At 44.0% G+C, this 25,349-nt stretch overlaps 1 protein-coding gene across 2 annotated transcripts; it reads left to right on the forward strand.

Moving 5' to 3' along the window:
- The first annotated feature begins 1,961 nt into the window (after window positions 1-1,961).
- On the forward strand, window positions 1,962-24,569 carry LOC105490866 (minichromosome maintenance complex component 3). Of its 2 annotated transcripts, XM_011756842.3 has the most exons (17): window positions 1,962-2,150; window positions 3,329-3,441; window positions 3,859-4,067; window positions 4,541-4,671; window positions 7,757-7,995; window positions 8,503-8,611; window positions 9,697-9,850; window positions 10,185-10,316; window positions 10,903-11,111; window positions 14,417-14,591; window positions 14,979-15,105; window positions 16,229-16,379; window positions 19,482-19,622; window positions 20,587-20,690; window positions 21,539-21,624; window positions 22,101-22,170; window positions 23,812-24,569. In XM_011756842.3, exons 1-17 carry the CDS (start codon window positions 2,073-2,075, stop codon window positions 24,008-24,010), a joined length of 2,427 nt encoding a protein of 808 aa, XP_011755144.2. In that variant the 5' UTR covers window positions 1,962-2,072; the 3' UTR covers window positions 24,011-24,569. The 2 variants fall into 2 exon arrangements, with proteins under 2 accessions (XP_011755144.2, XP_011755145.2); XM_011756843.3 differs by lacking the exon at window positions 3,329-3,441 and having other exon boundaries at window positions 2,098-2,150.
- Window positions 24,570-25,349: the final 780 nt, after the last annotated feature.

A 25,349-nucleotide genomic window follows, 5' to 3' on the forward strand; every position in this document is an offset into this window, starting at 1 on the left:
TGCATTTTTAGTAGAGACGGGGTTTCACCGTGTTAGCCAAGATGGTCTCGATCTCCTGACCTCGTGATCCGCCCGCCTCCGCCTCCCAAAATGCTGGGATTACAGGCGTGAGCCACCGCGCCCGGCGTGATAAAAAATCTTAAGTAAATCAGTAATTACCTCTTGCTATATAACTGCAAACAGGATCTTTATTCTAGAATTTTCTCTTTTTTTTGCCCGTTAATTAACACAAAAGCAAGCTGTCAAATGACAGCCTTTTTGCTTTAACTAAGGATCGATTTATCTGCCCACTAGGATGGCGTAAAACATAGTAACTATAAAGTGAATAATAACTAGAAATACATATACCCACACAAATAGATGGCATATATATTTAGTTTAGGCAGATTATTCTTAGAATATTTAGCAGTATATAGTGAGTCCTGAAGACTTTCAAACATAAGCTAATAATCAGTTGGCTGAAATTTCAGATAAAGAGCTATCAAATGTCTGGTGTTGGGCAATCTAGTATTTTAGCTTCTTGTTCAGTAAAATTAAAAACACATGCTGGGGCAATGGACATGCTCTTTATTGTGCAGAGTGGTTACATGGGTGTAAGCACAGGTACAAATTCATTGAGCTGTACACTTCAGATTTGTGCATTTTACCGTATATACATTATATCTCAAAATAAAACTAAAAATATAATAAAAAGCCAACCACGACGGACTAAAAACAAACACACAAATTTGGACATGCAATGATCTTTCAATCATTGTAGTTTCAGATTTGCTCTTAGTTACTTTTTAATGTATGTGTGTGTGTGTGTGTATATATATATATATATTTTTTTTTTTTTTTTTTTTTTGAGACGGAGTCTCGCTCTGTCGCCCAGGCTGGAGGGCAGTGGCGCGATCTCCGCTCACTGCAAGCTCCGCCCCCACCCGGGTTCACGCCATTCTCCCGCCTCAGCCTCCCGAGAAGCTGGGACTACAGGCGCCCGACACCATGCCCAGCTAATTTTTTTGTATTTTTAGTAGAGACGGGGTTTCACCGTGTTTGCCAGGATGGTCTCGATCTCCTGACCTCGTGATCCGCCCGCCTCGGCCTCCCAAACTGATTGATATTTAATCAAAGGGGCATGAAACACTTTTTCCCCTCTTGTGTTGATCATTCAGTAAGCTAAGTTACTTAAAAGGATCCTGTGATCTTTTTATAAGACCAGAAAGCCTTTAATTTACCCGTTATTAAGTAAGATGGAGTAATAACGGTTTCCAGAATTTGTATAACACACGATGCAGTCTCTAGGGGGCGGGGTAAACACCTATTTTTTTCTTTTCACTTCATCCTCCTCTGCGGCGATGTCTTTATGGGTTCGTCAGGTAACGGTATCAGCAAATGGGTTTTTAACTAATCTTTCCCTAAGATACTATATAGTTCCACATTCTATCCTATAGATTCTCAAAATCCACTTTTACACTAGGATGCCACTTGAGGGCAGTTCTGATTTGGATATATCTTTAAAATGATTTGCTTTAATGTTTTCATCTCCCTGCGTTATAAACCACCATCTTCTGACGTTTAATTTACTTTCAAGTAAAGTCCTACCGCCGGCCTGAATTTGGTCATTGCATGGGTCCAAAGTTCTGCAGCTTGAGAAAACCCTGCAAAACATCCGGAAAGGTGGGAAAACACTACAACTCCCAGAACGCAGCGCTTTCCCTATCGCCAGCCTGTCCCCTCCAGCTGCCCAGTGAGCAGCCTCTGTGAGCCTCCTCTCAGCCCTATTGGTCAGTTTGCTCGTCAGGGCGGGAGGAGGAGGGAGGGGAGGAACAGAGAATCCCGGATGGTACGTTTCCCGCCACCGCGCGGCGCCCAGCGGAAAACCCGAAGAAGAAGTTTTTGATTGGACAGTCGCTATTCCGGCGTCAGATAACTCAGCCAATCATAATGTTTATATGCTCCCAGGGTCCCCGCCTCTTCCTCGAGGTAACATTTGGTGGCGGGAAAAGTTCGGAAGTTTTCGCGCCGGGGTGGAGTCATCTAGGGAACCTTCGGGCTACTTTGGTAGAGGTAGTTCTTTGGCAGCGGGCATGGCGGGTACCGTGGTGCTGGACGATGTGGAGCTGCGCGAGGCCCAGAGAGATTACCTGGACTTCCTGGACGACGAGGTGAGGTAGCCGCTGGCGCGGGGCTTTAGCGCTCGGAGCCTCTGCAGAGGCGTCCCGGGAAGCGAGAGGCCCGCCAGACCTCCATACCGTGTGCTGCAGCGGAGCCTGCCGGGCCCGAGTCTCCAGCCCCAATCTTGTAGCTTCTAACGCCGGACTCGCTAGTTTGTGTTCTATAAGTGAACTCTTAGGAAGCCAACTTTCTCCTAAGTACAAGCGATGGTCCGGGCACGCGAAAGGCGGCAGTTTCCCATTAAGTGCAAGCAGATTGGCAAAGCCCACCTCGGCCTTTTGCATTTCACTGCTCTCTCTTGATTTGGGGAGACTCGGGGAGGGGGGAGGGGCTGCCCTAGGGCTATAGTGACCAGCCGCGTTGCAGAGTGCTCAGATTTTAGGGACTGACTTTTTACCAGGAGGAAAAGACTCCCTAATTCGGCTGCATTCTTTTTCAATACCAATTAAGATGCAGATAAAAAGTGTTTTGTGTGCAGGCCAAGGGGATTTTATGTGCAACCCAAGACTTAAAAGCCATAGAATGTTGAAAAGCTATCTTGAAGGGTTGATGATGTGACCAAATAGCTGAGATTCTCTATTCCTTTAGGTCGGGGTATGAGAACCCTTTCCGTATTGCAGCGATGATTGGGGAAAATACTACTTTTTACGTAATTCTTAAATGAAAAGCCATTTTAATGTGACTATTAAGAGTCCGTTTAATTTACATTTTTATTGTATATATTTGAAGTGCACATGTTTTGATATGCGTGGTGAAATGATTACTACCGTGAAACAACATAACCATCTATTCGCATTGTTACCTTTAACATTCACATTGTTAGGTTCAACTTAACATTTTAAAAGTTTGCACTTACTGTCCTTTTAGACTTCTCGAGCTCATTTTAATTCTCCACTAAAGACAGAAATTACAGCATGCAGAAAAGTCGTCCATGATGATGGGAATAACAGCATGGACCTTGAAGAAGTCATTATCATTCTTACAGTCCCCTCTTAGGATGTATTTCGAATCTAAAGATAGTGAATGAAAGGGAGAAATTGATGAGCACATACATACTGGGGATTCAGCTCTGCTGCAGAGATTGACGTGGCTATCTGGCTGTGAGAACTACTGTTTAGAAACGTTTCTGAATTTGTGGCTATGGTGATATGTGGTGGCTGTTTTGCAGGAAGATCAGGGAATTTATCAGAGCAAAGTTCGGGAGCTGATCAGTGACAACCAATACCGGCTGATTGTCAATGTGAATGACCTGCGCAGGAAAAACGAGAAGAGGGCTAACCGGTGAGTGGCAAGGAGATACACTCGCTCTCAATGAGAATGGCTCCCTTCCCTCTTGGCCAGATTGAAACAGCCTCTCAGGAGAGGACTTGTATGAAATAGGATTGATTAGAAGTCCTCATAGCTCACCTGCACCTATTATTATTTTTATTTTTTCCGAAAAGTAGGTGGTTGGCATTTTCCTCCCAAATGCTCCTCCTTCCAATGTTTAGCTGAATATGATTTTTATATCTTTGATAAGTTGAATTAAAGTTGGTCCTTAGTTCTGGTATTTTACTGAGTCTTATAGGATGGCAGGAGAAAGCAGAAGCTGGATTTTCTCATTGTTTTTAATGATCCATTCAATGATCCTGCTGTTTTGAGGATCCATTGTTTTGAATTCCGCCCTGTCTAATTTTTCTTTCTCCTGCCCGTGTACAGGCTTCTGAACAATGCCTTTGAGGAGCTGGTTGCCTTCCAGCGGGCCTTAAAGGATTTTGTGGCCTCCATTGATGCTACCTATGCCAAGCAGTATGAGGAGTTCTACGTAGGATTGGAAGGCAGCTTTGGCTCCAAGCATGTCTCCCCGCGGACTCTTACCTCCTGCTTCCTCAGCTGTGTGGTCTGTGTGGAGGGCATTGTCACTAAATGTAAGTGGGTTAAAGGGGGCCACTAAGGAAATGAAGATAGAATAAGACAGGGAGGTGGGGAAAGCAGGGGAGGCAAAGTAGATCTGGGTAGCTTGTGGCTTCAAAGAGGTGGAGCACTGGAATTATGTGGTAAAACTTGGAGGGGCTTAGGGCATACATTGATTAGGGGGACCTTGAGTAATCACAGGTGTTAGTAGAATGATGAATTCTGCTGAGAGCTGGAACTCCTGGCAAGCTCTCATTCCAAACCCTAACTCCACCTATTTCATTAGTTGGGATCGGTGGTACTTAAAATTTTACATGGATATGGTGGTGGTCTATATATAAATAAGATGAACAAAAGGTAATATTGAAATATCATAACCTAGTGAAAAGAACACAGTATTTGGAGTCATAGGCTTGCATAGGTTTGGGTTCCACTTGTATCATCATCTAGTTGGGTGAGTTTATATGTGCACATTTTCCATTCCTAGGTTCTCTAGTTCGTCCCAAAGTCGTACGCAGTGTCCACTATTGTCCTGCTACTAAGAAGACCATAGAGCGACGTTATTCTGATCTCACCACCCTGGTGGCCTTTCCCTCCAGCTCTGTCTATCCTACCAAGGTAAGGGGGATAAACTGATTGAGCTGTCTTGGAGGTTGGAGTCAAAGATACCTGTTTTTTTTTTTTTGTTTTTTTTTTTTTTTTTTTTGAGACAGAGTCTCGCTCTGTCCCCCAGGCTGGAGTGCAGTGGCACGATCTCGGCTCACTGCAAGCTCCGTCTCCTGGGTTCAGGCCATTCTCCTGCCTCAGCCTCCCGAGTAGCTGGGACTATAGGCGCCCGCCACCGCACCCGGCTAATTTTTTGTATTTTTAGTAGAGATGGGGTTTCACCGTGGTCTCGATCTCCTGACCTTGTGATCCGTCCGCCTCGGCCTCCCAAAGTGCTGGGATTACAGGCGTGAGCCACCGCGCCCGGCCAAAGATACCTGTTTTAAGGCAAGGAGTTTTGTAATATCTGAAGTCTTTTTTCTGTAAAGGGTGAAAAATAAGGATTAATCCAAAGGAAAGATTGATTGCAGGCCAGAGTTTAATATGAAAATCCCACAATTCTTATTTATTTATTTGTTTATGTTTAAAGATGAGGTTTTCCTATGTTGCCTAGGTTGGAGTGCCGTGGCTATGCACAGGTGCAATCATGGTGCACTAAATTTGCAAACTCCTGGGCTCAAGTGATCCTCTCAAGTAGTTGGGATTACAGGCTTGTGCTATGCCACCTGGCTTCACAGTTTTTTTTTTTTTTAAGAGACAGGATCTCTGTCTCTCAGGCTGGAGTGCAGTCGTGCGATTATACAACACTGCAGCCTGAAACTCCTGGACTCAAGGAATCTTCTCACCTTAGCCTCCTGAGTACCTGGGATTATAGGCATGAGCCACCAGGTCTGCTAATTTTTTTTTTCACTTTTTTCTAGAGACAGGGTCTTGCTATGTTGCCCAGGCTGGACTTGAAATCCTGGCCTCAAGTGATCCTCCTGCTTCCATCTTCCAAAGTATTGAGATTACAGACATGAACCACCATGCCTAGCCACAACTCTTATTTTTTTTTTCTAGATGGAGTCTCGCTCTGTCACCCAGGCTGGAGTGCAGTGGCGTGATCTTGGCTCACTGCAAGCTTCGCCTCCCGGGTTCACGCCATTCTCCTTGCCTCAGCCTCCTGTGTAGGTGTGACTATAGGCGCCCGCCACCATGCCTGGCTGATTTTTTGTGTTTTTAGTAGAGACGGGGTTTCACCGTGGTCTCAATCTCCTGACCTCGTGATCCGCCCGCCTTGGCCTCCCAAAGTGCTGGGATTATAGGTGTAACTCTCATTATTTTCTTAAGAAAACACTTGTTCGTTTTAGAAAATTATGGAGTAGTCAAAAGAAGATGTCACGTACATAGATGTTTTAACAACGTTATAATCATATAATTTTGTAATCTGCTTTTTAAAAAGTAGAAAAATATGCTAGACTGTTATGTAATCTTTAAAAATATTTCGTTGTGGGTTTGGGAGAAGGCTGGCATAGGAAAATGCTTCCTTTATTCTTAGTGTTCAGACTGATCTGAATTGAGGACAATGCAAGGCTTTCCTCAGGAGACAAAAGATCATTTTAATATTGATTACTTGATGTCTGAACTCATTCTATCAAAGAATTCCTCTCCTCCCCTCATCAAATTTTAATTGAGAACTACTGTATTGAAAGCACTGTTAAGTGCTATGGAGGACAAGGATATAAAGAAGACCCAGTCCTCGCCATCAGTCTTCACAATGGTGGAGAAATGAAACATATAAACAAAAACGAGAATGAGTATCTTAGAATTATAACTTAAGCATACTTTAGCATCATTTCATCTGGAGGTAGCTCATCTGGAGGTAGTTCCAGATGAAATGCTGAGATCAGAGAAATTAAACAATTTGCTTATGGTCCCAGTTAGTGATGGCCTTAAGGACTACAACCTGTGTCTCTTTAGTTCATGCCAGTTGTATTCTCTAAGTCATTCTGTTGTCTTCTTTGGACCTTAAGGTCTCCACTTTTCTAAAATTTCTTCTTCAGGAAGTACTTGGGAAGTACTCTTCTGCTAATTACTGTGGCCAAGCTTCTTGAAAAGTGAAATACATTGGACCAGATCTTCTGGAGATTGTCTGTGATGGTGCTTAAGAGCGTGGGCTTTGGAGTTAATACCTGTGTCAAGTCCAGACTCTTACTTAACTGTGTGACCTGGGGGAACTTATTTAATCTCTCCTAGTCTCCTGGTTTCCTTGTCCATGACGTGTGAAAATATCTTCTTTACAAAGTTGTGATAATTATATGAGATAATTTTGTGAAGTAATAGCACAGTGCATGGCACATAGCAAACACTCAATAAGTGACAACTGTGTTTTTAGAAAATTCAAATGTGAAGGAAGTAAAACTTCAGTATACGTACAGGAAAGCTCACATAAGTGTATAGTTTGATGAATTTTTACAAGCTGAGTATACCTGTGTAACCAGCTCCAAATGAAGAAGTATTAGCACTCAAAAGTCCCTCTTGAGGGCCCATGTTACCCAGGGGTAACCACTATCCTGATGTGTAACCCGCATGGATTACTTTTGGCTGTTTTTCTATTTTATTTAAATACTCTTTTGTGTTGGGCTTCTTATGCTCAACATTGTGTTTATGAGATTTATCCATGTTGTGTATAGGTGTGTTTCATACATTTTTATTGCTGTACAGTATTCATTTATGTGACTCTACCATGTTTATTTAACCCTTGCACTATTGATGGCATTTTTATACTTTTAAATTTTTGACTATTAGGCATAATGCTGCTGTGAGCATTACATAATACATGCTATGCATGGCTTTGGGTGAACGTTTCTGTTGGGTATTACCTAGAAGTGGAAAAACTGCTTCAGAGTGTAAGCATATATTCAGCTTTAGAGGGGAAGTAAGAATCTTAATTTAGATGTTAATATAACCATAGTCCATTCAGACTGTGGGTTGCCCCTTCCATTCGATGCTTGTTACTAAAACAGAGGGGAACACAAAAAACTAGGGAAGGTACTTGACTTTTTTTGTTCCTTAATAATGAAATTTTATGAAGTCATCTTATTTGCCATGACAGGTGAGTGTGGCATTTTTAAGACAGGACAGAGTTCACTCTATCCCTCTGTGTGCCTTTTTCTAGGATGAGGAGAACAATCCCCTTGAGACAGAATATGGCCTTTCTGTCTACAAGGATCACCAGACCATCACCATCCAGGAGATGCCAGAGAAGGCCCCAGCTGGCCAGCTCCCCCGCTCTGTGGACGTCATTCTGGATGATGACTTGGTGGATAAAGCAAAGCCTGGTGACCGGGTTCAGGTGGTGGGAACCTACCGTTGCCTTCCTGGAAAGAAGGGAGGCTACACCTCTGGGACTTTCAGGTAAAGGGTCTGCCCTAAAGTGTATGTAATGCTGTTGATAGGTTCCATTTCTGGTAATAGCCTTTCTCCAGTTTGCCGTATTCCAGAGTTATATCTGATAGGTGGAGCACTCTACCTTTCTGGGAGACAGGATACCTTCAATACCTCTTTTCTATCAGATAAAGCTGGTGATACTTACCATCATATGCCAAAAGTGAGAGTTATTGGTGACAATGATTACAGCCTCATGGCTTTCCTGGGAGTTTCTCATTTAATTACGCTTTGTCCCCATACACAGTTCTGTCTGAAGCTCTGTGGGTCAATTCCAGAGGTGGGGCATGATCAGCATATTTGGGTCACAGACAGAACCAGTTGTTTAATTCACAACAACTACCTGCCCCCTCCTCCCCAGTTCTGATTGGCTGGTCTAGTTTGGTAGCCTAAAAAGGCTTACTACTGCTGGGGGTACTAGCTACTAATGTTAGAAATTGAATATAACGGGCTTCCTCTTTATTCTCTTGGTTCCAGGACTGTCCTGATTGCCTGTAATGTTAAGCAGATGAGCAAGGATGCTCAGCCTTCTTTCTCTGCTGAGGATATAGCCAAGATCAAGAAGTTCAGTAAAACCCGATCCAAGGTCTGGGCATCGTTTAGAAATTTGAGGGTGGGAATGGATTTCTAAGAGTTGTGTTTTGGTGCATGACTGTTTTTGTACTAGATTAGAAGAAGATCAAAAAACATTTTTTTGTCTAAAGTGTTTGGTGTTAGCTTCTTCTATTTTTGGGTAAATCAACACATGAAGGGTGTTTTTGCTGTTTGTTCTTTAATAATTCTGTTATTAAACAATTTTAATACCTGCTACTTGCTGGGCTGCTAAATGAGCCTAATAGAAATATTAGGATAGCTGTTAACTTACAAGTGTACCAATAAGTCTGTTAATTACTGAAGACATTGGTGATGCATTACTACTTAAATATTTTTTCTTTGTTTTAGTTCTCCAACTTGTTTTTCTTATCTTTTTCTTTTTAAGATAGGATGTATATCCACATTTAGAATTGAACTACATATATGAATGTGTGATGATAAAGGTTACTGTTCAAGCATAGTACATGTTCTTATTAAACCTAAAATGTTTTGAACCTGGGAATACTTTTTTCTCTTAGAGATTAAACCTCTAAACAAATTTTGAAATTTGAAATTCTGAAATTCTGCCTCTGTGCCTACTCTGATAATGGCCTGATAGTGTGATTTGTCTTAGAGAAGAAACTTGCAATTAGGAACAGTGTACATGTTTCTATGTTTCTTCAAGTATTTTCTTTTTTCTTCTTTTTTTTTTTTTTTTGAGATGGAGTCTTGCTCTGTCACCCAGGCTGGAGTGCAATGGCGCGATCTCTGCTCACTGCAACTTCTGCCTCTTGGGTTTAAGTGATTCTCCTGCCTCAGCCTCCCAAGTAGCTGGGATTATGGGCACACGCCACCACACCTGGCTAATTTTTTGTCTTTTAAGTAGAGATGGGGTTTCACCATGTTGGCCAGGCTGGTTTTGAACTCGTGACCTCGTGATCTGCCTGCCTCGGCCTCCCAAAGTGCTAGGATTACAGGCCTGAGCCACTGCGCCTGGCCCTCTTCAAGTATTTTCTATAGGCCAAAGTATATAAAGTGGAGCTCTACAAAGTCCCATTGAATCTCACTTAGGCTTGCCATTGGTTTTTTCTCCGGTAGGATATCTTTGACCAGCTGGCCAGGTCATTGGCCCCTAGTATCCATGGGCATGACTATGTCAAGAAAGCAATCCTCTGCTTGCTCTTGGGAGGGGTGGAGCGAGACTTAGAAAATGGCAGCCACATCCGTGGGGACATCAATATTCTTCTAATAGGTATGATGTTGGGGATTTGCTTTAGACTGTTGTTCTTGTGTAGTGGTTGTCGGGACCTATAATATGTAAGATTGTATATTCTGTACCTAGCAGTATTTCAGTCCTATCAAAAGGCTAAAATGAATCTTTTTTTTTTTTTTTTTATCATGTCTGGAATTCTTGATTTATAGTATATGATATATTCTTCCATGAGTGGTGAAGGGAAAAGTGAAGGAAATAATATTAAAAGCCAATTACTGTATGACTGTTGTGTCAGGAGCTGTGCTAGAAAGGCAGAACTTGCTGGGGGTGCTGGGGAGTTTCCTAGAGTGTCATCACTGCCCCCACCCTACAGGAGACCCATCGGTTGCCAAGTCTCAGCTTCTGCGGTACGTGCTTTGCACTGCACCCCGGGCTATCCCCACCACTGGCCGGGGCTCCTCGGGAGTGGGTCTGACGGCTGCTGTCACCACAGACCAGGAAACAGGTAAGGGTATAAGGGTCCTTTGCAAAGGCCCAGCAGAGAGACTGAGCGTAGATCCTTTGTGTGCCCTGGCTTGTGTTCTGAAGATACAGTTGGTAGGTTAGTTGAGGCCAGATTATAGAGGACTGAGTATTCAGCAATGGTGGGTGAGTTATTTAAGTCTTTGGTTCATCTATTTACAGGAATGTTTTCGATTTGAAACAAAGTCTTAGCACTTTAGAAAGGAAATAAAAATAAAGATTGTACTATTTTATGAACTAGAGGAAGGGATTTGGAGACCAGTGAAGAGAAGGCAGAGGCCTAGTTGGGATATTACTTGAGGATGAGGCCAAAGAGAGACTCTATAAAGGAGATTTGTGAGAAGCTAGTTACTTAGGGGTCAAAGTGGGACAAAGAGATACTATTAATATTTAGGTTTAAGCTGAAAAGGTGACCCACCAGAATTTCCTGTAAGTTTCTCGCAGCCAACACACCGTTGCCGCGTTCACATGTGCAAAGTGAAAGATTCCTAGGAAGGAGATTGAAATCCTTCCCTTCTGGCCCCTATAACCTAGACTGTAGCATGTATTTTTACCTCCTCATTTCCCAGGGGATCGTCGTCTGGAAGCGGGGGCCATGGTCCTGGCTGACCGAGGTGTGGTTTGCATTGATGAATTTGACAAAATGTCTGACATGGATCGCACAGCCATCCACGAAGTGATGGAGCAGGGTCGAGTGACCATTGCCAAGGCTGGCATCCATGCTCGGTTGAATGCCCGCTGCAGTGTTTTGGCAGCTGCCAACCCCGTCTACGGCAGGGTAAGTAGAATCAGGCCCCAGCTATTGTCCTCACCTTCATTTGATTTTGCTGACTAACTGGGCTGAGAAGTGTATTCTAGGTGACCCAGGGCAAAGACTAAAAATAAGGCCATTTTCTTGTTATTATCATTTGTTTAGAGCAGGGTTCCTCACCCATTCCTGCACAGCAGACTCCCCTGGAAAGTTCCTTATTTAAAAGTAACTTTTTTTTTTTTTTTTTTTTTTTTTTTTGAGACGGAGTCTCGCTCTGCCGCCCAGGCTGGAGTGCAGTGGCCGGATCTCAGCTCACTGCAAGCTCCGCCTCCCGGGTTTACGCCATTCTCCGGCCTCAGCCTCCCGAGTAGCTGGGACTACAGGCACCCGCCACCTCGCCCGGCTAGTTTTTTTTTTTTTTTTTGTATTTTTAGTAGAGACGGGGTTTCACCGTGTTATCCAGGATGGTCTCGATCTCCTGACCTCGTGATCCGCCCGTCTCGGCCTCCCAAAGTGCTGGGATTACAGGCTTGAGCCACCGCGCCCGGCAAAAGTAACTTTTTAACAATATAGTTAAACAGTCCATTTAACATATTTAACAGTCCATTAAATAAAAGGACTACATGCATGTGGCGGAGGAATTTCTAAACAGAACAGAGCTATAGTATGAAAATGAAAAGACTTTCTTCCCTCTCCTGTCACTTTGCCAAGAGGTAACAGCTTTGAAGTGTTTAAGGAAACAAAAATTTAAGCATGTACCAGCAAATACACTATTTCCTTGTTAAGAGTTATCTCTCTATCTTTGTTTTTATCATGACTGTGATGTGCTAGATATAATCTTTCATATTTGTCTGTGCCTGGGGTTTGGTGAGTTTTTCCTTTTAAAAAAATAGATTTCTAGTATTCCATCATAGGGATGTATTTAACTAGTCTCCATCTGATGGGTATTTAGTGGCTTCCTTTTTTTCCTTCCTATTTTGAATGAAGCTGTAGTGGCCATCCCTTTATGTGTGTTTTGTTACAGATTTGGGAATATATCTGTAGTATAAATACCTATTAATGAAATTACTGGATTAAGAGTTACGTGCATTTTTCTTTTGGTAGAGATTGCAAAATTACCCTCTTTAAAGATTGTACCATGTTAATACTTCTATTAATGAATGCTCATAAATGCTTTGTATTTACCAACTCCTTTTATTCTATCAGTAACTACCTCACAATGTATAGTTATTTTTATTTTACAGATGAGAAAATAGAGGTACAAAAGATTATGTAACTTGCCGGGCGCGGTGGCTCAAGCCTGTAATCCCAGCACTTTGGGAGGCCGAGGCGGGCGGATCACGAGGTCAGGAGATCGAGACCATCCTGGCTAACACGGTGAAACCCCGTCTCTACTAAAAATACAAAAAGAAATTAGCCGGGCGTGGTGGCGGGCGTCTGTAGTCCCAGCTACTCCGGAGGCTGAGGCAGGAGAATGGCGTGAACCCGGGAGGCGGAGCTTGCAGTGAGCCGAGATCGCGCCACTGCGCTCCAGTCTGGGCGACAGAGCGAGACTCCCTCTCAAAAAAAAAAAAAAAAAAAAAAAATATTATGTAACTTGTTCAAGAGCCACAAACTTGAAAATGGCAGAGCCAGGATTTGAGCCCAGAGCTCATGCTGTGTCCCGGCAGTTTATAATCCTACAGTGTATGGGAACGCCTTGTTGCGATGGTGTTTTTTTTTTGTTTTTTTTTTTTGAGACGGAGTCTCGCTCTGTCACCCAGGCTGGAGTGCAGTGGCCGGATCTCAGCTCACTGCAAGCTCCGCCTCCCGGGTTCACGCCATTCTCCTGCCTCAGCCTCCCGAGTAGCTGGGACTACAGGCGCCCGCCACCTCGCCCGGCTAGTTTTTTGTATTTTTTAGTAGAGACGGGGTTTCACCGTGTTAACCAGGATGGTCTCGATCTCCTGACCTCGTGATCCGCCCGTCTCGGCCTCCCAAAGTGCTGGGATTACAGGCTTGAGCCACCGCGCCCGGCCGCGATGGTGTTTTTTATACATACAGTTGCATGGTCCCCAGCTCAGAGTTTCTGAATTGAAATCTCTGAGTTGGAGCTCTTGGTAGCTATGGTTTAGAGAGGCTCTGCAGGTTTAGTTTTAATGTGTAGCCAAGGTTGAAAACCATAGGTTTTAAAATTATTGATGGGGCTGGGTGCAGTGTGTCATGTCTGTAATCCTAGCACTATGGGAGGCTGAGGTGGGAGGATCATTTGAGCCCAGGAGTTTGAGACCAACCTGGGCAATATAGTGAGACCTCATCTTTAAAAGTAAAATAAAGTAAAATAAATGATAATGTGTGTTTATGTCATTCTCAAGAGTGATTGGGAAATATAAGAAAAATGGCAGAACCTGAAATGTGAACATGGTCAAAATCATTATTACCTAAAAGTTGTTATGTTCTCTGATTGTGAAGTGTATGTGGATGGGTAGGTATCTGTCCAGTAGGCCCAGAATTGAAAGGAGAGTATTGGGGTTTTTGAATCCTGGGAAAAACTCCCTTGATTTTTTTTTTTTTTTTCCTGAGACAGCGTCTTACCCTGCCACCCAGGCTGGAGTACAGTGGAGTGATCCTGGCTCACTGCAGCCTTGACCTCCCTGGGTGCAGGTGACCCTCCTACCTCAGCGTCTTGAGTAGCTTGGACTACATGTGCACCACCATGCCTGGCAAATTTTTTTTTCTTTTTTAATTTTTATAGGTACAGGGTTTTGCCATGTTGCCCAGGCTAGTCTCGAATTCCTGGCTGAAGCAATCCACCTGCCTCCCAAAGTGCTGGGATTACAGGTGTGAGTGGATGTGCCTGGCCAGTTTCTAAGATGTTATGATTTGTACATCATTGACCATTTTAGTTGAGGTTTTACTCATATCTTCTGATATTTTGCTCATATCTACTCATATCCAAAAAGTTCTAAGTGCTTGTAGCCTAACCAACTTGCTCTGTCTTTATGACAGGTAGGGGAAAGGGATCATCTCTCAGTCAGGTCCTGCCTTGGGAATGAGAGGAGCAGAATAAGGTTTGGGAATGAGGGGCCTGGTTTAGAGACCTACATTCAGCCTGTTAGAGGTTCCTGTAGTAGGATGTGGGGCTTCCTAGGAAGCTCAGTTAAAGAAGGGTTGCAGGTAGAAGAGATGATTTACATTGTTTAATGGCTTTAAAATACTTCACTTTTTCACTGTTTTTTGTCTGTTTTGCTCTTTGAGGTCAAGCCTTCCATTCCCACTCCCAGAATTGCAGCAGCCTTGTTCTTTCTTCCTATTGATGTCATGCCCACTTCTGTTGTCCTCACATTCCCCAGTATGACCAGTATAAGACTCCAATGGAGAACATTGGACTACAGGACTCACTGCTGTCTCGATTTGACTTGCTCTTCATCATGCTGGATCAGATGGATCCTGAGCAGGATCGGGAGATCTCAGACCATGTCCTTCGGATGCACCGTTACAGAGCACCTGGGGAGCAGGATGGCGATGGTGAGGCTATGAGAATAGTAAGAGTAACTAATGGAAAGGGGCTAAACAGGTGGTAGTTTCTCAGGCCCAACCCAGGTGGTGGTAGGTGTTTCAGTGTCTGGGTTGATGTTGAAGAGCCCCCAACTGTTTAGCCACCTCCCCTTCTCGCTTACTGGAGGTTATCCTAAGGTATGTCTTTTGTCCATTTCTGGGTCTGGGAATAACTTTGAGCATCTTCTGTGGGCCAGGCAGTTCCACCATCTTTATCTGTGGGTTCCATGTGTCTGATTCTTTTTGAGCCCTTTCTTTATGAATCTTGGTGTCTTCCCTTCTTGTGCTATAGAAAAAGCAATTTCCCCTGGGTTAAACTCTTTATTACTCTCCTTTCTCCTAACTTGGGTATACCAGCTATGCCCTTGGGTAGTGCTGTGGATATCCTGGCCACAGATGATCCCAACTTTAGCCAGGAAGACCAGCAGGACACCCAGATTTACGAGAAGCATGACAACCTTCTACATGGGACCAAGAAGAAAAAGTAAGCATTCTCATAACTCTGCCTCAAGGGAAACTGAAATTTGTGTTATATTAGAACATGTGTATGTCTAAGCTTAGCTAAGGCATTATGTGCCCAGATCAAAACCATGCCTGGAGTCATAACCATGTGGACTAATTTTCTTCTTTTCTGGGTCCACAATATATCCTTTTTTTTTTTTTTTTTTTTTTTTTTTTTTTTTTTTGAGACGGAGTCTGGCTCTGTCACCCAGGCTGGAGTGCAGTGGCGCGATCTCGGCTCACTGCAAGCTCCGCCTCCCGGGTTTACGCCATTCTCCTGCCTCAGCCTCCCGAGTAGCTGGGACTACAGGCGCCCGCCACCTCGCCCGGCTAGTTTTTTGTATTTTTTTTTTAGTAGAGACGGGGTTTCACCGTGTTAGCCAGGATGGTCTCGATCTCCTGACCTCGTGATCCGCCCGTCTCAGCCTCCCAAAGTGCTGGGATTACAGGCTTGAGCCACCGTGCCCGGCCACAATATATCCTTTATCCTGGCCAGTTGCCTTGTAAATGTTTGGGTGATTCAGCCCAGGTTCAGGTCTTTTCTTAAAATAGAGTTTGGATGACATGCCTAACTGATGGTGGGCGTGCCTTATACATGAAAGATGGCACGTGTCATGTAGCCATTTGTGATGAAGGGTCAGCAGATAGGAAACATTTGAGACTTTGTAAGTAGACTTGGGTGAAGGAGACTTGTGTTCAGGTGCTCAAAGCATGAAATGTGGGATCTTACACCTCTATTTTTGGTCATGATGCAGTAAGAAGCATAGCATAATCTTCAAAGCTGTTGGTTTAAAAATGCAGAATGTGGAGTCAGAAAACTTTGAGTCTACTTCAGCTTCTCTGAGCTGTAGTTTTCCCACCTACAAAATAGAGCAAATAATAACCTAAACTTTTTATCTAAACTACCTAACTCACAAATAATACCCGAAATAATTAAATAAAAATATGTGGAAGAATCTTGTATATGTTCCATATAAATGGGAGTTATGATAATGGGTTCTAGGCTTTGTCTGTTTTGATCCTGGCTTTTCTGAGAGGCAACGCCACTAATCCAGGCAGGTGGTAAGGTGTGGCAGGGAGATGGAATTCACTGTGTGTGGCCCCAGGGAGAAGATGGTGAGTGCAGCGTTCATGAAGAAGTACATCCATGTGGCCAGAATCATCAAGCCTGTCCTGACACAGGAGTCGGCCACCTACATTGCAGAAGAGTATTCACGCCTGCGCAGCCAAGATAGCATGAGCTCGGACACTGCCAGGGTGAGTGCCTAGGGGAGCCTGGGCCTAGGATCCCTTAGGTATATGGCTGGGCAGGAGTCCTTGCTATCTGGGAGCTTTGAAAGCATTTTAACTTAGTGACTTTTTTCCCTGGTCTGAAGAGTTTCCTGTTACACAATTTTAATCATTTCCTTTTATAAAGGAAAATGAAATAAGGACCCCAGAGGTAACATGTCTCTCATTAGTTAAAATGACATTGGCCTCCAGAAGCTATGATTCATTCAGCCAACATAGGAGTGACCTAGACTAGTGACCTAGTCGAGTGACCTAGACTAGTGACCTAGTCTCTCTTACAAGCAATGTAAAATTAATAAGCACTCTTTTCAAAGAGCTCAGATCCAGGATGGGGAAGCACAAAGGTAGATAGAAAGACATCCGTGCATATTTATAAATATTTACCTCAGTGTGGTACTTACAAAGGAATGAATATGAAAGGCTATTTGAGTATAGATGAAGAAAGTGTTAATTTTCTTTTAGACTTCCCTGAAAGGGTATGAATGTCAAGGAAGGATTCCCAGAGAGTACAATATTTGGACTGGACTTTGAAAAAATGACTAACAGGCAACCATGATGGTTATTCAGAGCAATTTCTGGTAACCTAATATAGCTGTCCATGAATTTGTCTAAATCTTTTTTTTTTTTTTTTTTTTTGTGAGATAGAGTTTCACTCTTGTTGGCTAGGTTGGAGTGCAATGGCGTGATCTCAGCTCACTGCAGTCTCCACCTCCCCGGTTCAAGCGATTCTCCTGCCTCAGCCTCCGGAGTAGCTGTGATTACAAGCATGTGCCACCATGCCTGACTAATTTTGTATTTTTAGTAGAGATTGGGTTTCGAAACCATGTTGGTCAGGCTGCTCTGAACTTCCGACCTCAGGTGATCCACCCGGCTTGGCCTCCCAAAGTGCTGGGATTACAGGCGTGAGCCACCATGCCCGGCCCAAATTTGTCTAAATCTTTTAGGGGCAGTGGATTTTGCGGCAGAAAGACCCAAGTCCAGAACTCTTATTATGTGACATAGACATAGACTTGGATTAGACATGATCCCAGATCATCTACTCCAGCCTCACCCACTCTGTCTTCTCAAATCCCTGCTGGGACTCTTTTTTGAGATGGAGTCTTGCTCTGTTGCCCAGGCTGGAGTGCAGTGGCATGATCTCGGCTTACTGCGACCTCTGCCTTCCGGATTCCAGCTGTTCTCCTGCCTCAGCCTCCCAGGTAGCTGGGACTACAGGCCTGTGCCACCATGCCTGGCTAATTTTGAATTTTTAGTAGAGACGGGGTTTCACTGTGTTGGCCAGACTGGTCTCAATCTCCTGACCCTCGTGATCCGCCCACCTCGGCCTCCCAAATTGCTGGGATTATAGGCGTGAGCCACAGCACCTGGCCGGGACTTTTTAATACCCCCAGTGACAGCATGCTCAGAACATTACTGTTTTGAAATTTTAGAATATTTGTTAAGCTTAAACCTATTTCCCCACAACTTTTACCTGTGGCTGTTGGTCTTGTTTTCTGGAGGTTGTGTATCACCTGTCTTCCTCATTAAACAGCTTACTTTCTTTTTAACTGTTCCTTTCCCCATGCGAACTTCTGGTGTGTGGCCCGCCCTCTCATTGAACCTAGAACTGAGCATCATACACTATTTTAGTTGAGGTCCTAGTGTGAGGTCTGTAAGTGAATTCCAAGACAATTTGGATTCTCTAGGTATGCTATTGCAGGCTAGGATTTCACCAGCTTTTTAAGTGGTTCAGGAATTAGAACTTGTCATGGAGTATATGACTTCCAAACTCTGGTAGCTTTCTAAATTATTACAAAATTTAATGAATGATTTTAAATGTGAATGTATTTAGTTTTGAATGTCATTGTGAATATACACGGTAATTTAGGAAACTTGAAACAAGAAGGGACCAGGATATGTCAGTGATGGGTCATATAATGGGAGACCTGGAAGGTGTGACAGAAGAAGTTTCTTTTTTTTTGAGATGGAGTCTTGCTCTGTTGCCCAGGCTGGAGTGCAGTGGCGTGATCTTGGCTCACTGCAACCTCTGCCTCCTGGGTTCTCCTGCCTCATCCTCCTGGGTTCTCCTGCCTCAGCCTCCTGAGTAGCTGAGATTACAGGCACGTGCCACCACACCGGGCTAATTTTTTTTGTATTTTTAATAGAGACGGGGTTTCACCATGTTGGTCAGGCTGGTCTCAAACTCCTGACCTCGTGATCTGCCTGCCTTGGCCTCCCAAAGTGCTAGGATTACAGGTGTGAGCCACCACGCCCGGCCTGGAAGTAGTTTCATGTCTGATCCCAGCTCTGCAGCTAGCTTTTGGACTGTGGACAAATCCTTTCACCTGTCAGGTCAGCTTCTTTATCCATAAAATGAGAGGATTGGACACATCAGAATCACCTGAAACTTGTACACATATCTAGTCCCAAACACAGATTTCTGATTCATTCATTTCCAATTCATTCTGATTGATTAGGTCAAGAAGGCCATTCAGACAATAGCATTGTAAAAGGTAAAAGCACCCCGGTTTGGTATTCACCGGTCCCTGTGAGAAACATTTGTTAGGAATGTGTCAGAGTTCTCCTTCTCTGGACTGAGTTTACTCAAGCTACATATTTGTCCTCAGATTACTCCTTTCCTATCCCTCCTTCAGTGTGACTTTGGAAACTCTCCTTGAAGGTCTTTGAGTCCCATTTCCTTCATGTATAAAACTTCTCCAAGTTATTAAGAGGGTGAAATGACAATGTATATAAAGGCAGACTTCCTGCTGCATTGCTGGCCTACAATCACTGATGATTTTTCTCCCTTCTCTTTTCTACACTGTAGTCTTTTATCTTTCCAGTTGTTAGATGCCTAATTTTCTTCCCTGTTCACTTGCTCCTCCTTCCTGCAACAGTCTTGGGTATATTTCCTTGATCCTTGTCATCTTTCTCATTTTTATATGGTATCTATAGAGAACACAGAGCTCTGAATTCTCTGCTTAGGCCTCCTGGGGCTTTTCTGGTAGTGTCATTTCCCTTTCTGTGCAGTAGGATTGATGGGCATGCCTAAAGGATTTGGGATAAGCAATCCTCCCTTTTCTTCCCTAGACATCTCCAGTTACAGCCCGAACACTGGAAACTCTGATTCGACTGGCCACAGCCCATGCGAAGGCCCGCATGAGCAAGACTGTGGACCTGCAGGATGCAGAGGAAGCTGTGGAGTTGGTCCAGTATGCTTACTTCAAGAAGGTGAGGATTCAGATGCCAGGGTATGAGAGGCTCTTCTGAATAAATTACAGATGCATGGGCTTCCCAGCCTTCCATGACTGACAGCTACATTTGGATCGTCAACAGAAAGCAGTATTTGTCTTCCAGTGATCAGTCTGCCTCACTCTTTCCTCTGGAACACTCTGTGATTCTCAACCTTGACTGTACCTGAGAATCAGATGGAAAGCTTTAAAATGCTGATTCCAGGGCTCCTAGAGATTCTGGTTTAGTTGATGTGCTATACTTTCAGTCAGCTGCTTCTCTGTGTACTCCTACTTCCTTTGCATCTTAGAAAAAAAGTAGGTGTTTTCAAAAGGGCTACCTTGGTAATCTTCCTTGTCCCTCTGTACCCTTTCCCCTTGGTAGTCTCTTCAAATGTCCCATTGGCACCTCAGAAGCTCATGTTTAAAGTTGAACTCCCAAACTTGCCTCATCCTGTTTCCCAATTTCTGTTTGTGACATTGCATCTCTGTCATTTTAGATATTAAGCCTCAAAGCTTAGACTCCCTTTTCCTAGTTGCCCACTCCCGCCCCCGTCTGGTGAATTTTAGTTTTGGGGTTGAGTTGTGAGTCTGATAAAGTCTTCCTCACTTTTTGCTAGGTTAAGGGTTGTCTTGGATTTCAATTAGACACCTGATTTATAAGGAAATAGATTGTTTTCCACTTTACTATTATGTGCTAGACATTTGTTTCTTTATTCAGTAAACATTTATTGAGTACCTACTATATAAACAGCATATAACGTACTTCCCAGCATTTTAAAAAGGTGGGTAGCAGTCTCTACTTCTGCCCCTGGTCCTGGGACTTAGGGATAAGAGGAGCTAGGTAAACCATTGGAAACATGGAAGTCATTCCTGCTTATGGTGCAGAAGAGACTCGGAGTTCTCGATGCAGTTCCCCTGCATCAGTGACCCCTCCAGCCCACCCACACTTGCCTTGGTCCTAGGTTCTGGAGAAGGAGAAGAAACGTAAGAAGCGAAGTGAGGATGAATCAGAGACAGAAGATGAAGAGGAGAAAAGCCAAGAGGACCAGGAGCAGAAGAGGAAGAGGTAAGGTGGGGCAAGCAAATGAGATTAAAAAGTTGGTGGCCAAAAAGTTGGTGGCTCACACTTGTAATCCCAGCACTTTGGGAGGCTGAGACGGGTGGGTCACTTGAGTCCAGGAGTTTGAGACCAGCCTGGAAAATATGGCAAAACTCTGTCTCTACAAAAAGTAGAAAAATAGCCGGGCGTGGTGGCGGATACCTGTGGTCCCAGCTGCTCGGTAGGCTGGGGTTGGAGGATTGCTTGAGCCTGGGAGGCAGAGGTTGCAGTGAACCGGGATCGCGCCACTGCACTCCAGCCTGGGTGACAGAGAGAGATCCCATCTGAAAACAACAAAAAAAGTTCCAGTGGGACTGGGGAGAGGAGTAGAGGGTAGAGGGTGGAATGAGCGCTGCTTATTGATGTCAGGTTGTTCATGGAGGGTGTTCCTAGACCTGTACGGTTTGTGGATGAAGATAACCTGGGTAAAAGAGAGAGAAAGAGAGTGAGACCTTCTCATGTGCTTTTGACCCCTCTACTGAAGAAATGCTAAATAGTAGGAACAGCAACCCAACCACTGAGGGTTTTGAATATATACTTAGAAATTCTAAGGGAAAAACCTTCATGCTTATGGTTGAACTTATAAGGGTGAGTGATGTGGGAAAGAGCATTGGAAGCAGCGCCTGTTTGTGTTCTAGTCTGGGGACTTGGTCGTGTTTAGAACAAGCAGCAGTTTGCAAAGGCCTAAGCCTAGTGCTTCACTTTGACTTAGTGGTTCTGTTTCCTTTTCTCCATAGTTAGAAGCACAACATGGGGCTCCCTTGCCTTTCTGTCTCCAAACTTTCTCTCTCTCTTAACTGCCCTGGGTATTTTAGAAGGAAGACTCGCCAGCCAGATGCCAAAGATGGGGATTCATACGACCCCTATGACTTCAGTGACACAGAGGAGGAAATGCCTCAAGGTGAGTGAGCGCCCCTTACTGATGAAAGAGGTTGTTCCTGTGACTCTTGGACTTTTCCAGTTGCTCTGTGCACTTTAGTTTCTTGTGGACTCTTGTTTGTTTGGCTCCCTGTTTGGGGCCTATGTCCAAGAGGTTTGTCCCAAGAGAGCTTCAGGGGAAACCCACAGTAAAAGCTTTGGAAGAAGCTTTGCTCTATTGTGTACACCTCCTTGATGAACTGTGCTGTGCTATACCTGGTATAAGCATTTCACATAATATGTATTTTGAGGGTCTCCTGCCTCACTAATTCCTTCATCATCCAGTGAAGATTTCCCTTTGTCCTAATTGTTCTGCCTGGCCCCATAAGAACCCTAGGAAATAGGAGTGTTCAGCAGGCTGAGTGAGGGATTGGGAGTGGAGATGATTTCCCTAGTGTTTGTGGAAATGGCTTCACCTTGCTAATCTTCCCCATCTCTACAAACATCAACCCGCTGAAGTACACACTCCAAAGACGGCAGACTCACAGGAGACCAAGGAATCCCAGAAAGTGGAGTTAAGTGAATCCAGGTGAGTAGGGATGTTGCTCCTGCCCCTTCAAGAATTCTGTATCACTGAGGAAGGGACTTTTTTCCCTTGGAGAGGGTGGGAAAAAAACTGCTGGTTATCAGTAAAACACAAAGCTGGAGACCCGCGGCTTTTAACATTTTATATTCTCATTTAATTTCAAACTTACTGAAAAGTTACAAGAAAAGCATGAAGAACTTCTGGATGTCCTTTACCCGGAATCTTCAGTTGTTTAAATTTTACCGTTTGCTTTATTAATAATTCTCTCTCTAAGAATTTGAATTATGTCTGTGTGGGGTTAGGAAGAAGAGTTTTACAACAAGTACAACTTACGTCTTACTGTAACCTCAGATTCTTCTTGGTGGGATAGATATATTTTGGCCATTTGTTTTTGAAATGAATTTTTACCGCCAGGGTTTTAGGAGACATTTTTATCTATGAATTTTGTTTACTGAACACCAAAGAAACTCCATAGGCAAGTTTTACGTTTTTTCTTTTTATACTTTAAACACATAACACCATGTATTTACTGAAGAAAATTTGAAAAACATTGAAAAGTATTTAGAAAAAAAGAAATCAATTGTAACTCTACCCTCAGAGACAACCATTCAACTGTATCTTAAAATGCTTCTTGAATCAGCTTGTATAGATCTCTTTTTTTTTTGAGACAGGAGTGCAGTGTTTTTTTTTTTTTTTTTACCTTTTTACAGTGTTTATTTTTTACTTTTTGTAGAGACGGGGTCTCCCCATGTTGCCCAGGCTAGTCTTGGATTCCTGGCCTCAAGGAGTCCTACCTGGGCCTCCCAACCAAAGGGCTGGGATTACAGGCATAAGCCACTGTGCTTGTTTGATGTCATTCTTTTTTTTTTTTTTTTTTGAGACGATGTCTCGCTCTGTCGCCCAGGCTGGAGTACAGTGGCGTGATCTCCACTCACTGCAAGCTCCGCCTCCCAGGTTCATGCCATTCTCCTGCCTCAGCCTCCCGGGTAGCTGGGACTACAGGCGCCCGCCACTGCGCCCAGCTAATTTTTTGTATTTGTTGTAGAGACGGGGTTTCACAGTGTTAGCCAGGATGGTCTCGATCTCCTGACCTCGTGATCCGCCCGTCTCGGCCTCCCAAAGTGCTGGGATTACAGGCGTGAGCCACGGCACCCAGCCGATCTCATTCTTTTTAATGACTGCAGGGTTTCCATGGTATGGATGGGTAAAAATTTATTTAACGAAATTCTCTGATGATAGACATTTGGATGTTCCCTGTTTACAGTAAAACAGTATTAAATTTATCAGTGTGCACTCATGCAAGTATAGCTGTAAGGTGAGTTCCTAGAAATGGGCTCCCTGGGCCAAAGGATATACACATTTAAGACTTTAGTAAGTGCTGCTAAATTGTCCCCCATTGATGCTGACCAGGTTACTGTTTTACAGCCAAGGGGAATGCCAATTTTCCACGCACTAGTATAATAGTTTAACTTTAAAGGGGGTTCCTCAAGGGTAATGCTGCCATCAGAGGCAGATGTGTGTGTGAGAAAGAATATTGAGGGGACACCTCTACTATATTAACACTATGACTTTTCCTAGAATAGCTCTTTCCTGAGAGCATTCGGGTTTGTTTACTCCTCTCCCCCTTTCTCCTGTCTGGGGCAGGATGAAGGCATTCAAGGTGGCTCTTTTGGATGTGTTCCGGGAAGCTCATGCGCAGTCAGTCGGCATGAATCGCCTCACAGAATCCATCAACCGGGACAGCGAAGAGCCCTTCTCTTCAGTTGAGATCCAGGCTGCTCTGAGCAAGATGCAGGATGACAATCAGGTCATGGTGTCTGAGGGCATCATCTTCCTCATCTGAGGAGGCCTCGCCTCTGAACTTGGGTTGTGCCAAGAGAGTTTCTTCCATGTTTCCCCCCGTCCCCAACCCAACTCTTTGCCTCTGCTCCCCTCACTAACAGTGTTGAACTGAAGGCGAGGAATGTTGGTGATGAAGCTGAGTCAGGACTCGGTGGACCCTTTGGGAATGGGTCATGAAAGCTGCCATGGGGTGAGGAAAGAGGAGACAGTGAGAGAGGACAAGGACTATTGCATCTTCATTGCAAAAGCACTGGCTCATCCATCCGCCCTACTTCCCATCCCACACAAACCCAACTGTAAATAGCATGACTTCTGAGTACTTTTGGGGGGCACAACTGTTTTCTATTCGCTGTTTTTTTTTTTTCCTGCAGAGCACTGTGGTCTAGACTAGGCTTTGGGTGGTTCTAACTGGTGGAGAGAAGCTCTGATGCATGTCATGCTGGTCAAGAGAGCTTTCTTTACAATAGCACCAGTTAAGGCGAATATATATTGTACCACAAAACAAACCCAATATCCAGATGAATATCTGAGATGTTGAATAAACTTAGCCATTTTGTACACGCGGTCTTAATAGTTGTAGTCTGTTTTTCATAAATATATTGAATTTTGTTTTCCTTGAGAGCAATCGTGCAGGGTTTGCTGCTCCCGCATTTGCAGCAAACTACCACACGGTGGCAGCAGCCTGCTGTGCGCTCTCTCTGGGGGTCATGTCTCCTCTAGAGACAGTTTTCTTCCTCAGCAGCACCAGCATTTATCAGTCAAAATTGATAGTGCAGACCAAACCCTGCCAATTTAAAATAGCTAAATGGCCAGGGGAGGCCAGTGAGTAAAAGTCCAGGAAAAGAATTACCCCTCTGCCTGGCGCTTTTTGCCTGAATCTAAACTTACCCTTCATAAAGATAGAATACCTGATATGTCAGACACCTCAAAATCCTGGGAGTTCTTGCTCATAATGAGATCTTGTTAGAGGATCCTCTTTTTTTTTGAAACAGGGTCTCGCTTTGTTCCCAGACTAGAGTGCAGTGGTACAATCAGCTCACGACAGCCTCGACCTCCTGGGCTCAAGTGATCCTCCTGCCTCAGTCTCCCGAGTAGCTGGGACCACAGACACATGCCATCATGCCCAGCTAAGTTTTTGTTTTTTATTTTAGTAGAAATGAGGTCTCTCTGTTGCCGGCCTTGAACTCCTGGACTCACATGATTCTCGCATCTCGGCCTCCTAAACTGTGAGATTATAGGCATGAGCCACTGTGCCCAGCCTATAGGATGCTTTTGAAACTACCTGGGTGTCCACTCTTTGGGGTTGGTTAGCCTGTATGCACATAAGCTTGTGATGGGGC

This window comes from Macaca nemestrina, chromosome 5, assembly GCF_043159975.1.
Source record: "Macaca nemestrina isolate mMacNem1 chromosome 5, mMacNem.hap1, whole genome shotgun sequence".
NCBI lineage: Eukaryota > Metazoa > Chordata > Mammalia > Primates > Cercopithecidae > Macaca > Macaca nemestrina.

Bases quoted from the DNA above. Each gene is read 5' to 3' on its own strand.
- LOC105490866 (XM_011756842.3), top strand. From the start codon at position 2,073: ATGGCGGGTACCGTGGTGCTGGACGATGTGGAGCTGCGCGAGGCCCAG. The intron at 8,612-9,696 runs GTCTGGGCATCG...TTTCTCCGGTAG, and splicing joins TCAGTAAAACCCGATCCAAG to GATATCTTTGACCAGCTGGC. The intron at 19,623-20,586 runs GTGAGGATTCAG...CCTTGGTCCTAG, and splicing joins AGTATGCTTACTTCAAGAAG to GTTCTGGAGAAGGAGAAGAA.